The sequence below is a fragment of the Nuphar pumila genome, chromosome 14 (assembly GCF_984573655.1).
Source record: "Nuphar pumila chromosome 14, dmNupPumi1.hap1.1, whole genome shotgun sequence".
In the NCBI taxonomy this organism is placed as follows: domain Eukaryota; kingdom Viridiplantae; phylum Streptophyta; class Magnoliopsida; order Nymphaeales; family Nymphaeaceae; genus Nuphar; species Nuphar pumila.
The window spans coordinates 75,001,882-75,019,778 of record NC_143262.1 but is presented as its reverse complement, the minus strand read 5'-3'; the positions used below and the strand labels follow the sequence as shown (position 1 = coordinate 75,019,778).

General features: G+C 41.2%; 1 protein-coding gene across 2 annotated transcripts in view; it reads left to right on the top strand.

Annotated features, from left to right (window-relative positions):
- Nucleotides 1-14,462, top strand: part of LOC149816993 (serine/threonine-protein kinase Nek5-like) — a 52,437-nt gene extending 37,975 nt beyond the window's left edge. For both annotated transcript variants that reach the window (XM_089987089.1, XM_089987090.1), the window contains 8 exons: nt 454-496; nt 581-630; nt 3,925-4,006; nt 4,105-4,154; nt 4,473-4,546; nt 11,872-11,923; nt 12,007-12,669; nt 12,811-14,462. In XM_089987089.1, coding sequence (XP_089843215.1) covers nt 454-496; nt 581-630; nt 3,925-4,006; nt 4,105-4,154; nt 4,473-4,546; nt 11,872-11,923; nt 12,007-12,669; nt 12,811-14,220 — 2,424 coding nt within the window. In that variant the 3' untranslated portion in view covers nt 14,221-14,462. The remainder of the gene's footprint in view (nt 1-453; nt 497-580; nt 631-3,924; nt 4,007-4,104; nt 4,155-4,472; nt 4,547-11,871; nt 11,924-12,006; nt 12,670-12,810) is intronic.
- The last annotated feature ends 3,435 nt before the right edge of the window (nt 14,463-17,897 follow it).

The following is a 17,897-nucleotide window of genomic DNA, read 5'->3' as shown; positions in this document are numbered from 1 at the left end:
TAGTCCTATATCATGGGGAGAGAAGTGCTTCTTCCTAATCATCTTTATGAAGGTTGTGGGAGACCTCTTTATTGTCCATGTGAATAACATGTAAATTGATGAGGTCGAAAATATGAGCTTCACATTTTAAAATTTTATGTTTTATTCATGATTTGAAATTTAAATAGTCTCAGGTGATAATCAGATGCAACTTCAACTATGTACAGCTCATTTTGTGAAATGCCAGTTGTGCTATCTCACCTAGACCTAGGATAAATAAGTCAAAATGACATGTTCCTGTCACATGGATCATAAGTTTAACATCTTGTTGACATTTGTTTCTATGATATTACTTGCACGAGCATGGTTTGAAGGCTGCACCAGGAATTTATACATTACATTTAAAATCATATGTTGGACAATGTATCGATCACATATATGCATTAGGCTGATTCTATGTATCCCTGGTTTCAGTGCTCAAATATATTCCTCACCAAGGACCACGATGTTCGTCTTGGTAAGTGCCTCTATAAGAATGACAAAGGCAAGTTTCTGTTGTCAATAGCGGATATCCTTTATCCTACCTTCTATCTGTGTGCAGGTGATTTTGGTCTTGCTAAAACTTTAAAGGCAGATGATTTAGCTTCTTCTGTATGTTACACTTCCTCTTAATCATGATTTCTTATATCAATATCAATTCAACAGTGTTTCTTTTATACTTTATATATGACTCTTTACACAAGTTGCTGCTGTTTCTTTTTGTTGGATGAAAATACATATGCTCCTTAGTCAATTAGACTTACAAATTGACATCACCTGACTTATCATTTTCATTATTGAAAAGGATGAAAGATGTAACAGATATAGATATCATGTTGAACATTTTATTCATTAGATATTTGGAGATTGGTCCCTTAGTGTTGGGATTGATATATTATTCTCTGTTAGAAACATACAGAATAGTATCTTGTTCGATAAGTAGGAAAGCCCTTGATGAGGACCTAAGTTGCAACACAATCTTCAAATTATGGGCGATTTCAGATTGTAATGCTTTGTTTCTATCTGTATTCTTTTAGCTTCTGACATGATAGAATATTCTGGTCAGTCTCTTCAGAACACTAAAGTACTGATCAATTTTTCTTTATATGAAAACTGATCAAATTTTCTTATGTTTAACAAACCTTTCAGTTGGTCTTTTCTATTTCTGCAATTCCTTTGGTGATTTGACCTATTTGATGCATGTTTAAAATTCAATCATCCATGGACTACAGCTGTTGCCACACTTTTTTTTGTTTTTCTCGTCAAGTGCCAGAATGTGTAGCTCGCTCAGATTGATTTCTAAATTTTGGTTCCAGAATATGAGTGATTCAGTTGTTGTTTGCACCATAAAATGTCTAAAAATATGCTGATTCTGATATTGTCCTAAAGTTACCTTTTTTTACATGGACTTCAACAGATACAATCCTCCTTACCTTTTTTTATAAGATAGAACATCTCTTGGCCACCTTGCTATGGTTCATTCAGAGCGCAATAATCACAAGAGAATTAGCATCGTATGTTAATATTATTGGCACATGGGATATATCATATGCTTAATGAATAATGACACAAAAGAATTATGAATTTAGAGAAGACAACATAGGTGCTGCTTTTTATGCATGTAACGATCCGCCACAACTTTTCAGAATATGATAGGAGGAAAAAGAAGTGGTGAAGTATGGATATATGTATTTATCTATGCATGTATTTGTGTGTGTGTGTAGATATCTTAACTAATTCACTTCTCTTTGCCCCTACTGAATTCTGGGAAACTGTGATGGTTCCTTGGGTTAATTGTCATCAAAAGGGCATTTCAGTACATTATATGCACATTAGAAGACTCCAGATATTTGTATCGCATAACTAATAAATGTCTTTTTACTTTTAAAAATTACTTATTTACCTTTGCTAGTGACAATTGATGAGTGGAGACCACCATCATGTTTTGAAATACACAAGGGGCCAAAAGGCTGTAATGAACTGTTAGCTTCTGTTAATGGCTGTGGATGCTAGCAGCACCTAAATGTACTCAATAATAATCTTCTCAGCAATATCCTATCTTGGAGACCTGGTACAAGATCTTAAATGCAGTTATTAAGGCAATAAATAGGTGCAACAAATGATGCATGATGCAGGAGTCGAAAAGTGATCTTTAAGAGATGCCCTCATTGGTGAAGCATCAGGCATTTGGAAAGCATTGAGGAAAGTGAGCAGGAAATGTTATAAAAGCGATAGTAGAAGCCAGCAGGATGCAGTAGAGGAAGCAACCGGGAAGGAACAAGTTGCCATCTATGTCACATAGGTGCAGGTGCAGATGCGGGTGCAGGTGTGGGTGCAAAGTGTGTGACACTGCAACTTAAAAAAACTTGGGTGTGGGGGTGTGGATATATAAATATATTTTTTTATTTACTTGCATATGTATGTATGTATGTAATGTATGTATGTATGTATGTATGTATGGAACTGGACTTGGTTAGGGTTAATAGAGTCCAGTTTTGGACAGAAATGGACTCAAGTATGGTTGACAACACCTGACACTACATAAGCCATGTCCAAATGTCACACCCGCACTGACTCGGGTGCGAGACAGGTGCATTTCCCTTTTAAAAGTGTCCATGTTGCATAGGCTGCCATTGAAGTGTGTTTTTAGTAACTCTATCTTTTCAATTTTCTTTTTTAATGAAAAAATACGCCTCCTATCTCAGCTTTTATAGAATAAAAATAAATTTTAAGGGCATGTTTGAATGCCAAGTAAAAAAGTCACTGGGGATAAAAAACATCACTTTTTGGTGGGCCGTACAAATGCATTCAAACAGGGGAGAAAAATTCCTTTCCTTTTTGCATTGGGAGGGGGTTTTCTCCCCCTTTTTTGAAGAGAAAAATCCACTGGGTATCCCAACAACTTTTTCTCCATGATAAAGAAACCCTCTTTGACTTTTTTTACTGGGAAACAACACACTCTAAAAGGGAAGCGTGATTCTTTTGCAAGGAAAGCAGGTTCCCAATATCAAGGAAGTTTTCATGTTGTGGGAAGTGAGCTTCACGTTTTGGGATTCATATATCCTTTAAAGCTTCAGATTGTTTCACACTACATGTTTTCAAAGCACACTTCTTGGGAAGCATGCTTTGGAGGTACTAGTGAGCTTCTAGTAACTATTCTTAAAACTAATCATTATCTTGAAGGTCTTGGCAATTTTGGCAAAGCATGGTATTTTGGAAAATGAAATAGAAAAATCTATATTTTTTAGTGTCTTGTGCAAAAATGTTTAAAAAGTGGAAAAGATTCAATAAAACATAAAAAAACTGTGACACAATTTCAATAAATTTTGTTATCTTTTGGTATTTTGAAAACTATATTAAAAATCTCATTTGCGGTGACATATATATAATATTTATTCATTTATCTGTTTATACCTTACATAGACTTTGAAAATCATGCTCTTGGTAACTACCATTCTTACTTGCCTGTATAGGATACAAAGATGAGTTCATGGATCACCTTTTCTAGGGAGTGTATCACAAGTCATAACCTAGTCTGCAAACATAGTAACTGTTTTACTAGCTGAATTTCTAACACATTCTTCATTAATTTTCTTGTCATTATGTATTACCATACTACTTTGCTATCTATTGAAGATATGATCTGTGATTTTCATCCTTGATAATGTGAACACAAGGTTGTGATGAGCCTGTTTAACCTTGGCTTATCTAAAAAAAAGCATATTTAACCTTAGACCATACTTTCTGAAATTTTACAAGAATCTGTGCAATTAACTACTCTTAAGTAATATTTGTCACAATGATAACCTACAATTATTTTATTTTATTTCAAATTGGAACAGGAAAGAGATGGAAGGAAAAGCTAATACTTATGTAGCTTTTTGTCTCTTTTCATGATTTCTGCAGGTAGTGGGCACTCCTAATTACATGTGTCCGGAGCTTTTGGCTGATATTCCTTATGGTTTCAAGTCCGATATTTGGTCTCTAGGTGCTCTCTCTCTCTCTCTCTTTCTTTTTTCTTGTCAACATTTTGTATGTTTGTTATCCTATTTTGGACTAAAATTTTTATTTCTTGTGCTTTCACAGGCTGCTGTATCTATGAGATTGCTGCACATCGTCCAGCATTTAAAGCTTTTGTAAGGCTTTATTCTCCTTGATACATCCCATGGCATGTTTTTAAACTTCAAGGCCGTGCTGCCATCCAGTATCTGTTTGCAAGAAATTGTCCTTGTTTTATACAATTTGTTGCAAATCACCTGTGTATTTCTAGTAAATGTATGCATTGTTAACTGCAAAAAGACAGAAAGGTAGAGCAGATACCAGATACATGATGTTTTTTGTCCTTTCTGTTGGCTTCTTTTTTGGCTGAATGTTATTGTCTTTTTGCTAAGATTTGCCTCTTTAGAGCAATCATACTAGTTTTCCTGATTCTGGGTCGTATGCTTCTGCTTTAGGATATGGCTGGGCTTATAGGCAAAATAAATCGTTCTTCAATTGGTCCGCTGCCTACCTGTTATTCTTCTTCTTTGTAAGTATGTGTGGCACTATGCTTTTTGCTCCTGGTTTTTAGAGTGCCTGGCTTAGCTCATCTAACTCCAAAATGGAACCTAGAAATACTTATTGGAAAGAGTCCTTTTTCAATGAGAGCCATTGATATGAATTCAGTTTACAACTTCCTTTGGTGTGACAACAATGAAGAGAGCTCAAAGTATCACCTCTTTGATTTTCAAAGTAACTGATGGTTGAATGACTAAGGCTTTATGTTATAAACTTGTAATAATTTTTAAGATCTCTTTCTAGCATGATTTTGGTCTCTGTGATCCCAAAAATCAACCAGGATCACACCACTTTGCAGGGTCAATCCCTCACTGGTTCCAATTCTTGCATGGCTAGGAACCTCGTTGTGATGTGATTGAAAATAGAGGCAGCTTAGGGTTTTGCTACACTTCTCCATCCCCAATTTTTGCATGGGTTGTACCTTCATCTAAGAATTTGTCCATGCTATTGCCAGAATGGAGGGCTTTACACAAACTCTGTGACACACGGCCTCACATGCACACATGCTTGTGTGTATGTGTGTGTGCTTGTGCACAATTTCCACCAAATGATTTTGAAGTTTCATGGTGTTTTGTAACGCCTCAAATTTTAAACTTGCGAACCTTTTCAGAAAAACAGGCAAGAGACTAGAAATATCTCTTTCTTTCAGAGTTTGTTTATGAAATCAGCGGAAGATTTTTCTTTTGATAAATCATAAGGCAAGCTGACAACTTTGGGCACGTTAGCTAAAAGAACAAAAAATCACAAGATTCGGATATCCCAAGGAAAATCCGATACAAACCCATAGCGTCCAGGACGCGAGTTAAGAGCAGGAAAAAGAAGTCTTGAAGCCATCTTGCAATCGCATCATCGCCCGTAGTGTACCTAATCATCACCTGTACTCATAGAATGGGTTAGTTTCGCGAAAAACTAGTAGGTGCACAAGAGAGATTACAAGAAACTGAATTAAGTACATTTAATTCAGTAGGTTACGCAGTTTAAAGCAGATATGCAATTAAACAGGTAAGCAATTCAAGCAGGTCAATAGTGCAAACGCGTAAGTAGTACAAGCGAATAAGTAGTGCGAGCGAGTAAGTAATGCAAGCGAGTCAGCAGTGCAAGCGCGTAAGCAGTGCAAATGCGTAAGTAGTGCAAACAGTAAGCAGTTCAAAGCAAGTAAGCAGTGCAACTGACAAACGCAACATACGATTCAATTGATCGTAGGCTGTGAACCACCATGCAACTAGCTTGTTCTCGTTCCTAGAACGAGGTCTCTGTATCTAATCACCATCAGGACATCGTTTGTCGCTCACTACTTCTAACAAACGCTTTGTCCTGAACAACCTTAATCTATTCTCATCTCTCAAAGTCTTACGCGACTCACTGTCATCGGTTATGACTCACTAAGGCGTCATACTTTCTCAGAAAAGCCCACCCTTCCGTAGAAGGTTCAAAACATGATCACTAACTCAAATCGCTAACGATCTGATTCTCACACCTGAGTCATGCATGTAATCATGCTAAAACAGAAAGCCGAAACTATGAATTCATAGTTGGCTATCACAAACAATCTCAGAAGATCGTCACAGCTCACCATAACTTTTTATGGTAAGCAAAAACACAAGATCCACGTCGGATCGTTCGGTCCGAGAGATATACGACCGGATAAGGAATTACCGCCCTAGAGGGTATACCTGATCTTGGACCCTACACTTCCTCACAGGAGTTCACCGTCTTTGCGGCTACCCGTTCGTGGACAGTGTACATCCTCATAGAGATCTCCCACTCTAGCCGGGTCACCTGATCTGAGAAATGTATAACCTCACAGTGAAACCTTTGGGAGACCGGTCCCTAACAAATGCCATATCCAATGAAAATCATTGCGATACACGCATCAACACAAATGACCGCTCTCAGGGTCGATAGCCACTAATACAAACAGCAAGATCAACGCCGGATCACCTGGTGTGGGAAATGTATAACCTCACAAGGAATTCCGCCCTAGATGGTATACCTGGTCTTGGACCATACACTTCCTCACAGGAGTTCACCGCCTTTGCGGCTACCCGTTCGTGGACAGTGTACATCTTTAAAGAATCTACCACTCTAGCCGGGTACCTGGTCTTGATCATACACGCCCCCGCATATAATCCTTTGGAGATCAGGTCCTCGACAGACACCCTACTCGGTGATACACGCATCTATACAATCGACTGCTCTGAACAATTGACCACTCTTGGGGTCAGTAGCCACAATATGGGCACAAGCATGTATATTAGCATACGCATCATATCACTTCACATAGAAGCATATAATCCTACGCATCGTATTGTTGCCACAAGGAATATTGCAATCCTCAAATAGGCCCTCAAAGCATGCGTAAACGACATATGAGAATACGCAGATATGGCAATCCAGTTGATTCTATGGGCGAAGAGTAACTAACTCTACCCGTCAGCCAAACAAAACAACTGAATAAGACAAACACTCATAACAATGCTCGTAAAACATATAATTACCATAAAATGACTCAGTTCATCAGCAAGTAATTAAATTAATCGTAAGGTATAAACCATTGTATCACAAGCTATTCATAAGCAATCATACGGCAGCAGTTATATCACAATATATAAGCAGCTTATAAGACAAGCGGTCACATCAATCCTAGTTGCCACCAGTTCGTAGATTACGAGCTGTATGCAATCACATCAATCATAAGAGATGCAAGCCAACAAATGCTACGCTACAATAAGCACCAAACAGTTCGACCAAGGGATAAAGAAAGTCACATGCTAATATATAGCAACTGGCATAATGCTATTATTATAAGCATTTAACTAGTATGAGAAGCTCCTTATTACTCTACAAATAACTGCGTAAGCGGTTTAACCAAGTAGAGTAACACCTTGACAGGCGTGCACAACTCAACGAGTAGCATACTGAACTACCGAGCAAGCAAGCGATTCAGTAGTGCAAGTGAATTAATAGTGCAAGCGAGTCAATAGTGCAAGCGAATCTCACGACCCAACGACCAGTGTGAACAGACCTTATGTTTCGATAATTACTGGTCTGCGGGTACGCGCAGGCAAAACGTAGAAACAACTGAGACTAGTTCGGGCGTCTGTTATTCTATGTATTTTCAATAACCCGAATAGCTAGTTGAGTTCGCTCCAAAGGGACGGCTTTAGCCGAGAGAGGATTCCCCAAAGGAGACAGTGCCACGGATGCATCCAAATTCTGCCGAAGTGTTGAGCTAACTAATGTAGCCCCTTTCCTCTAACTCCAATGACTGAGGAGGCTGGATCAAATGTCCGTGGGGTGGTTGTTAACAACCTGTCCATTGGAGTTTGTACCGCTCTGTCCTCTCCCTTGACAAACACATAGAAGCGAATAGGTACGTTAGGGGTTGCTTAATTAACGACTCATTCTATGTTGTGGTCTTTAAACCACTCGAGCATCTTGCCTGTGAAGGCGAATGTGAGGCCATTTATGTGATTACAGCATTTTGCATTTAGCACTGTTCGAGGTCGCACGACTGTCTTATCCGATCATCGCATACTAGACATGTCGTGCACGACTACAAGTACTCTAGGATGAAGGGGGTATAGCTCCTCAATAGAAGCCTCAACAGGAGTGTTTCATAAAGATGTAAAGTTTATCAACTTTACTTTATCTTTTGAAACAGTAGTACCTTGTGCCAACATTATGCATGTGATTATCTCGAATCACATCCGCTATCGGGGTATCTACATGTCTAGCATGACTCGATACCGGCCTCGATAGACGGGATACGAGTTTCTCAACAGAACACTCGCTAAGTTCGCTCGAACCCTCAATTCGGGATCACCTGAGATATGCCAAAAAGGCGAGCAGAACCAGCCAGTCACATCCTTCCAAATGCTTCGATTTGGAGCAGTCTTTGATGCTTTTGCGCAGCTCCCTAAAATCTCAAGTCGACTCTGCAGGACTGCGCACACGAAGAGCCAGGATCCTTGCGAGGTATCCCTCTCCTTAGACGAAGGTGTACCACCAGCTCCCGACTGAACTCTTGTCGCAAGAGGGAGTGATAGATGTCTCTTGCATCCTCCACAAGGATGCCTCAAACACGTATGCAATGAGCGAGAACCTGAGCGTCATCTGCAATAGCAAGACAGTAACAACACATATGCAAAAGCAAGAGCCTAGCGCAAAGCGCGACGACAAAGTAAAGACCGTAAGCAGGAGTGCAACGCAAAACCTTTGCGCGATGCGCGACGGCAAAGTAAAGACTGTAAGCAGGAGTGCAACGCAGAACCTTTGCGCGATGCGCGATGGCAAAGTAAAGACCGTAAGCAGGAGTGCAACGCAGAACCTTTGCGCGATGCGCGACGGCAAAGTAAAGATCGTAAGAACCTTTGCGCGATGCGCGATGACAAAGTAAAGGACAAAGATCGAGAAACCGCGTCCTTGAGTTAAATGCGTACTCGTATAAATATATATGATATGTATATGCATATATATTTATTTAATTGCCCTTTTTAGTTAATTGAACTCAATTCAATTGTCCAAGTCTTCTGTGCAATCTTCCCCTACCTTTGAGAGTTGCAAGCTTGTTGTCGTCCGCGATTGGTGGCTCGGGTCGCAGAGCGCGAGCAGGATCCGTCGCACGAGCTGCAAAAATAACAATCTTAGCAAACTACCACCAAAAATAGAAGGTCGGGGCACTGTCGCCGTCTTGACGTAAAGGAAGCAGAGGCAGGGGCATCGTGCACATGCGCACCTGCTATAAGCGCAAGAGGCAGGGGCAGGGGTTGCGAGCCCCTGCTGACTTGCCGTCAGCGGACTCCGAGGAGGCAGGGGGTTGCACCCCTGCCCTCATAAAGTGAGGGCAGGCAGGGTTGCGCCCTTGCCTGACAAGGTAGAAGAGAGGCAAGGTCAAAGCCCCTGCCTGTCAACAACGAACGGAGGCCCGCTTGATGCCAGGGAAAAGCGAGGCGAGGGGGCTTGCCCCGGCCTGCCGAAAAACAGCGAAGGCAGGGGCGATGCCCCTGCCTAACGAGAAAAGTGGCACAGGGAGGGCTCGGCCCCCCTCCCCTGCCGCAACAAGGAGCAGGGAGGGGGCTCAGCCCTCCCCTGCCAACACAAAGAGCAGGGAGGGGGCTCAGCCCCTCCCCTGTCATAACACGAAGCTGGGAGCAGGGAGGAGGGGTTCGACCCCTCCCCTGCCGTAACAGAAGCAGGGAGGGGTCGTGCCCCTCCCCTGTCGAACAGAGGGAACATAGAGGAGGGGGGTGAGCCCCTCCTCTGCCGTGCCGTAACAAAGAGAACAGAGAGGAGGGGGGCGAGCCCCTCCTCTGCCGAACCGGAGGCAAGGAGGAGGGCTCGGCCCCTCCCCTGCCGATATAGGGATCAGGGAGGGGCTCGGCCCCTCCCCTGCTAAGAGTGGGCACAGGGAGGGGGTTCGACCCCTCCCGTGACCCCACAGGGAGTAAGGAGTAGGGAGGGGGGCTCGACCCCTCCCCTCCTAATAGTGGCACAGGGAGGGGGGCTCGGCCCCTCCCTCGCTGAAAAGAGTCGCAGGGAGGGGGCTTTGCCCCTCCCCTGTGATTTAGGGCAGCAGGGAGGTGGCTCGAACCCCTCCCTGCGCAACGGAAAGATGAGGGAGAAAGAGAGGGGATCGAGGAAGAGACGAGAGAGCAAAGAGGGGAAACGAAGAAGAGAAGAAAAGGGGGAGCGTACCTGAAGGTCGCCGGCGGCAGCAGCGTCGGCGTCGGTGGGGGGGCGCAGGTGGCGGCAGCAGACGAGCGAGGGAGAGTTGGGAAGAGACGAGAGGGCGAGAGGCGGTGAGGGGGGGTTTCGTAACCCCCCTACCGCCTGCCTCGCTATCTTTAATGACAACGAGAGGCGGTGGTTCAGGTCGGATCCGGCTCGGGTCCGGATCCGGCCCGAATCAAAACAATTTTTTTTTGTTTATTACATGTTTAGCATCACTTCTAAAGTAATATTAGAAAACCAAGTAGAAAAATATTGACACACAATTTGTATCATGGATTTCACACACGGATGTTCAGTTTAGAAAAACTTGAATAGAAGACTCTATCAAGGCCTCCAACTAATACATAGTTCAATTTAGAGTCTAACCATACTAAAAGGCAATATTACATTTAGGGCTTCAAGTTAGAATATTTACACTCCATTTTATGATGAATCCTTAGGCTCTAATTGTACTATTATTTATCCTTGAGAAAGTCATATCTTGGTTGTCGTTGCACTTACAGAACTCTAATTTTGGTGCAATAAATTTTGAAGATTTTAGGGAACACATGCCTTACGGGCCACGGCGATCTAACCCTGTCAATTTATTATCTGGAATCCTTTTCTACGTTCATGAGTCACCATAAAAACCTTTGTTTTTTGCACGTTCCCGTGATTGCCAAAATTATTTGCTTAATCAATTTGTATTTTTCCCATGGTTGCCAGTTGAGGAAGCGGGAGCGGGAAGCGATACGGGAAGCGGGAGCGGGAAGCGAGGCACTTTCAAAATTTTAGGAAGCGGGGAAGCGGGGGACCACTTAGGAGCGATTCGGGAAGTGTCTCGGAAGCGACCTAGGAAGCGTCTCGGAAGCGACATAGGAAGCGTCTCGGAAGCGAAAAAAATAAAAATAAAAAAAAAAAAATACAAAAAAATTGAAAAAAACAGGGGAAGCGTGGGGGAAGCGAGGGGGAAGCGAGGGGGAAGCGTGGGGGAAGCGCGCTTCCCATTAAAGGGAAGCGCGTCCCCCATTAAAGGGAAACGCGTCCCCCATTAAAGGGAAGCGCGCTTCCCAAAAAAGGGGGACGCGCTTCCCAAAAAAGGGGGACGCTTCCCCCCACGCTTCGGAAGCGCGACGTTCCGCGCTTCCGAAGCGCGCTTCGGGGAAGCGCGCTTCCCCTTTTAGCTAGGCGCTTCCGGTAACTCTGATTTTTCCTATGCTCTAGAATTATTTTATTATTATTTTTGAAAAATAATATCAAAAGGTGGTTCCAAACATTGAAAGATTGATGGAGAATTGCTTCCTGGAAACAACCTTTCTTATTGCTGCATGGGCCTAAATCAACAAAAGTGTAGCTTTTGTGCAATTAATTTTACAAACTACCTTTTCTTCTTGAGCATTGTGCTCATCAAGTTTGGCTAAATATCCTTCTTGTCAATTGATTCAATCATCAGCACTTATTTATGTCTGTACTTTTACTCTCTAAATACAACAATGTGTTGCCTGAAAATTTTTTATCATATAATTTTGATATTGTAGATCATATTTGATTTTGTAAGAGGAATCACAGTGACATAAATTGCAGGAAAATGCTTATCAAAAGTATGCTGAGAAAGAATCCAGAGCATCGCCCTAGTGTAAGATCTTGCTTCAACTGCTTTGCCAAAGTCATACCTCCATTTCTCCTTGACTTTTAATAATGGGTTACCAAATTTTCCAGGCATCTGAGATCTTAAGACATCCTTACTTGCAACCATATGTTGATCAATACCGTGTACTAACACATTCTGTGGCATCCGCTCCACCTGAGAAGCCCATCTGCAGTGCACACCATAATAACAGCATCGCCGAAAGCCAAAACAGCAGCATGTCTAACAGTGAGAGGGAGCGCATGCAGTCAAGTGGGAAAAACAGCCACTGTCTTGGGCTTGATGACCACAAGGCTAGTGAGACAGCAATAGGTTCAACTGATGATTCGGTGGACTGTGCTAATAGCTGCACTCATTCATCAGCAGAGACATCTTGTTTATCAAATGAGTCTGCTTCAAGCATTAAGAGAAGTGGAGAAGAAAAGCAACATACAACCAATGATCATCACAAACCTAAAGTTGAAGTAAAACCACCAAAAAAGGTGAAGACTATATTGATGGCTTTGAAAGAGGAGGCCAAAGCTAGGGAAAACAGCTCACCTGTAAGAAGCTCTCGTTCCAAGAGCAATGGTGTATCTAGCCAAAAGACTAACATTGAGGCACAGCCCGCTGCTTTCAAGCCTTCTGTTGCTACATTCTCTCCGAAGCCTATTAATGATAATGGTGTTGCTGCACCCAAAACCAATGCTGATCCATCAAAGAGGGCACCAACGACACACCCGTTAAAGCGTGTGGTGAGATGTCAACAAGTTTTTTCTTTTCTTTTTCTTTCACATAATTTGTTCAGGTGGCCTTGATAGTTCATATTAGTCAGCAAACCAACTTTTAAGGGACAACCCTCATCTTCCCCCATCCTTTTTGTTTACTTTCTACAGTTACCTGCATTTGAGGCTTCACCTAAGAGTAAAGCAAAAGCTGAAGTAGTTGCAGAAGATGGACTTTCTGGTAAGCCAAGACAACAACCTGCAGTACCCAGTCTGGCAAGAAGAACATCATCTCCTATGAAGATGAAACAATCTGAACATGCTGAAGGTGGAATGAAGCAACCAACAAGTGAGCTCAATGAAGAGGTTAAAAGAGCTCCATTGGAGGCATGCAGAGAAACACAAACAGATGTTTCAAGTTCAAAATCATCATCTAACACAATGCAGGATTTTGAACTTTCTGCTGAGGTTTCTATCACCATAAGAGGGAATGAGCAAGAATGTGTGCAGTGTATGCGAAGTCACAGGGATTGTCTTTCATTTACAGAAAGTCCAGGGTTACAACCATATCTTGAAATTCAAACACCTAATACTCGTCTAAAATTATCTTCTGAGACAGTGATGCAGGATTTTGAACTTGGCACTGAGAGGGAATGGAGTAATCCATGTTGTATGCCTTCTATTCCTGATTGTCAAGATCACATCCAGATCACCAAAATTCTTGAACTTGATCCCTCTGCATGTTCTACTTCATGTATAGCAGTTGCCAGGTCTGAAAATCAATCCATAAAGAGCACAGCACACATGGATAGTGCTTTGTTATCCAAGGCCAGAGAACCACAAGCAAATGGAGATCTTCAAAATAGTGTTAGCATTGACGAGGAGGTGGAGTCAAGTCCGCCCCCTTTTCCCCTGACTTTTGAACATCATGCTTCTCATGAAAATGAACCATCTTCAAGCAGGCATAGTGAGACAGACATGAAAACTGAGCCTGCGCCTAGTTCTGCTTCTGCGCCAGCTGAGGATGACAAATTCACCATCACAGAACTTCGTTCTTGTATCCCTGACACAGCTTCTTGCTCCTTCGCAGCTACCTCGAAGAACCTGCATTCTGAGAATGAATGCAAAGTATCCGAGAAGCCATTAGCAAATCTTCCTCCAGCATTTGATGACATCATACATGTAATAAGGCATAGCAGTTTTCGAGTAGGCAGCGAGCAACCAGTACTGGAAACAGTGGAAATGGGTGTACAAAATATGGATGTGGGGAAACTACTTAATGTGGTGAGGGAGGATTCACAAACTAATGCTGTGAAGCCAAGTTCGGTTAAGAACATGGGCGATGAGGATGAGAGTCCATCAAGGAAGGCATTGGATGTCAAGTCATACAGACAGAGAGCAGATGCACTGGAAGGGCTGCTGGAGCTTTCTGCAGACCTGCTACAGCAGAATCGTTTAGATGAGCTTTCAGTGGTGCTGAGACCATTTGGGAAGGACAAGGTGTCCCCAAGGGAGACAGCAATATGGTTGGCAAAGAGCCTAAAGGGCATGAATGAGGGGAGTTCTGGGCGTCCTGCTTGAATGAATAGCAGGATCCAGAGTGTTGAGTTTCTTAGTTTTCCTTGTTTTATTCAGCTCGGCCTTGTTTGCTCAGCGCAGCGCCCGATCAGAAAAAGGTGTTCCTATGTTCATGTTATTTTTCAATTCTTTTATTTGAATTGCAAGCTCAATATCTGGTCTCCCTTTTGTCGATTGTCTTGCTGATATTGTATACTGCACGTATGGAAAGTAAGGTCTGTCTTGAGAAACATTGGTCGCCTCAAGGTATGGCTGGCTCGTATTCGTCATGGCATGGTCTTCAACATAGTTACCAGAAGCTTCTGAAAACCTTGGAAACTCATTTCTTAGGAAGTTCCGATGCTTTATAAGAGCTCACGTCCACAATGAAAAAGCCTTTTTCATCAGTGATGTTGAATTTGCTTGAGTTGGAAATATGCATCTCATGTTAGAAAGTTCGCACTTTCTTTTGAAAACTGGGATTAACATTCTTATATTAAACTCCCTGCTCACTTCCATTGTCGCCTCACTTATGTTTTTTTATCCCATTCACATCCCATCCTTGCTTTACACTTCGCCCATTGCTTATCATCCCACTTCTTACTCTGGTAACTATGGTCTGTAGATTGCGCAGCAAATAGTACTGTTTGTGCAAGGTTGAGACTTGTACTAAATTAAAAATTTCACTAGATTAAATCTTACATAACTAGACAGGCGAGTGTCAAGAGTCTTGAGGAACTTTAGCAGTTATATGGCATTGCATTCGGAAAAAAGAAAGATTTGGGCCCGATCGTTTCAATACGGACATTGGACAGATAACAAAGTGGTTGATGACCCAAAATTACGGATGCAATGTTTTCAATGTTTAGAACTTGTAGAACCCCCTAACTAATTTTTTATGATATCTTCAAAGGCTTTCTGTTAACCATAACTGGGATGAGCAAAGGGAGTTGAACCGAGTCTAGATAGAGTCGATGTTGAGTCGGACTCTATCTTGAATCTTTATATTTTTGAAATTGCCTGTTCCATATGCAGAAATTTTCAAAATCCTGATTACGATTGCAGATGACCTTGAATATCATAAATTTGATCTACTTGGCTGAGTGTTCAATTCGGAGAATCAAGGCTTTCAATTCGAACATTCTGTTGTTTGGGATAAAAGAAATGGTTAAATAATGAAAATAGGAAGGAAATCCACCTTAGTTGATTACTTCTGAGTGCTTATCATAAATTCCTTCACAGAGATGAGATAATCGTCAAAACCGAACTGAAGAATTCTAACTTTTTGAAAACTTCCAGCAATGTGCTTACTAAAGGCACGTTTTTTTTGAAAGTCTAGCTGGGGTTAGGCGGACTCCTACCAGAACAACAGCCACCCCATGTGGCAGAGGGATTCAATCCTCGGCCTTCAGCTTGACACAGGACCCTGCTTACCACATGGGATACCACCTCAATGGTGCTGCTAAAGGCATGTTTGGAAGCAAAAAAATAGTAAGAAAAGTGAAAGTAGAAAGGAAAATTTTATAATTTTTCTATGAAAAATGACCTATTTTCAGAAATGCCTTACAATTTTTGCTATTCCCCTAATGTCCAAAATCGCAAATACCCAAATTCACTATAACCCTTTTAACCCTCGCATGTGCGAAACTGGCGAAGTTTGAGCGATATATCACTCTGCTCCTCGGGTAACGCAAACAACCACTTAAAATGAGATCCGCATGTTTTTTCTTGCAAACATCACTAAGGTCGCATAAAATTTATGTGCGAATTTTTTGTTAATCTCAAACTTTGGTCGCACATATGTCATGAAATTCACAAATAATTTTATGCAAACCTCGTTTTACTCTCAATCTTCAGAACATTACAAAAAACTCACAAAGTTCGCACATATTTCACGAAGTTCACAAATAATTTATGTGCGAACTTCACTCAAACTTCGGAATATCACAAAAAACTCACAAAGTTTGCACATATTTCACGAAATTCACAAATAATTTATGTGCGAACGTCGTGAGTATAAAAATTGAAACAACGCAACCCAAAATCTTTTTGCAAAAATTTTTAGGGTTATCTACGGTCCCCAACCAGTGCTCTCCAACCTGCTTCCTGACGATGACTTTTCCGACAATTATTTCGGCATGACTTCATCCTCAAGTATTATAGAATCTTTGACATCATTTTTTTTGGTAAGCACATATTTAACTGTTGAACCAGTTTTTTTTTAACATTATTTTTCTCTATTTGTTTTGACAATTCATATGCTTCTATTCTATCATCCAGTTTTGTTGTTTATATTTTGCAGATATTATACAATAAATATGATATGTTGGCACGGTGGTTTGTTTTTTGTTGTTTCCTTAACGCTTTGGGTTTTTTGTCCGCATATAAATATTGCACATCTTAAAATTCTTAATTTATTTAATACAATATGCAAACTGAAAGGACTATGTCAGAGGGGTCCACTTCCAGATCATCTTCTACTATTAGTGTACAACATAAAAAATACAAACTGGCTCACGAATGGTATTATGAAATAAGAAGCTTACTTGACTCGTGGATAGAGAGGGAGCCATATCTAATGGTAAGAGTTTGGGTGTCCGATATTTTTCATGAAAAAAACACCCTTCATAAACTCAAAAAATTGCACTCAAACACCCAACATGAAATAAAAAGCAAGTTAGCAAAATAACAAATAGTTGTTTCATAGTAGCTCATATCTAAGAAAGAATGTATAGAAAAAGTTAAAGGGTGTAGCCACAATCTTGTCTCCCATCTTGGAAGTATCTAAAGAGCGGAAGGGTCACTTAGTGGTAAAGAAAAGTAGCTCATTAGCCCATTGATGTTGTTGCGGACTTGAATGCCCAGATAGATAAGGTTGGAGATGTGGCCAACTGCTATGACAGTGGTGAGATGATGATGAAAGTACTTCACCAAGTGGATGATGAGAAACCCAAGACTGAGTTTCAAGAAGTAGATGTATCTCAGGGTCCTATGGATATTTCAGATGCTGAGGGTGATGTTCATGCTGAGATGAAAAGTGCACTAAACGATCATAAGGGAGATCAACCTCACGAGTCAGAGCATCAGATCTTGACGGAGAAAGAGTATGCTCTGAATAAGTTCTAGTGCTCCAAGACAGGTATCAATTATATATTCATCTTCTAGTTTGATTTAATGTTTAAAATGCTATATATATGTGTGTGTATATGAGAACTTAACATATTAAGTCTCATTTCTTGATTTGCCTTGCTCTACTCCATAGTTTTGAAGTGTTTTATGATAGTTTTGAACCGTTAGATGTGTTTAGCATGCTTGATTTAGTGGGAATCGACCCTTGGATCATGTTTTTTGACAAAAAAATGCTTTTATGCGCTAGAAAAAAACGCTACCTTCATAACCATTGATTTTGGATCACTGAAAAAACCTATATACAAGTTAGATTCCGGTGATCTAAAAGTTGGTTCCTACTAAACAAAACCTATAGGTCACATCTATAGTGTTAGATGCGAGAAAAAATGCCAAAAACGATGATTTTTGAGGGGGGCGAACATGGCAGAACAAGAAGGTGGGCAGAAGTGCATTACTATATATATGTATGTGTGTGTTATGGATGTGTGAAATGACCTGAAAGAGCATTTTTCGCAATTTGATGGACCACGGCCATTGTGATGTTACACCAAGAAAATTTTTCAATAGCCGCC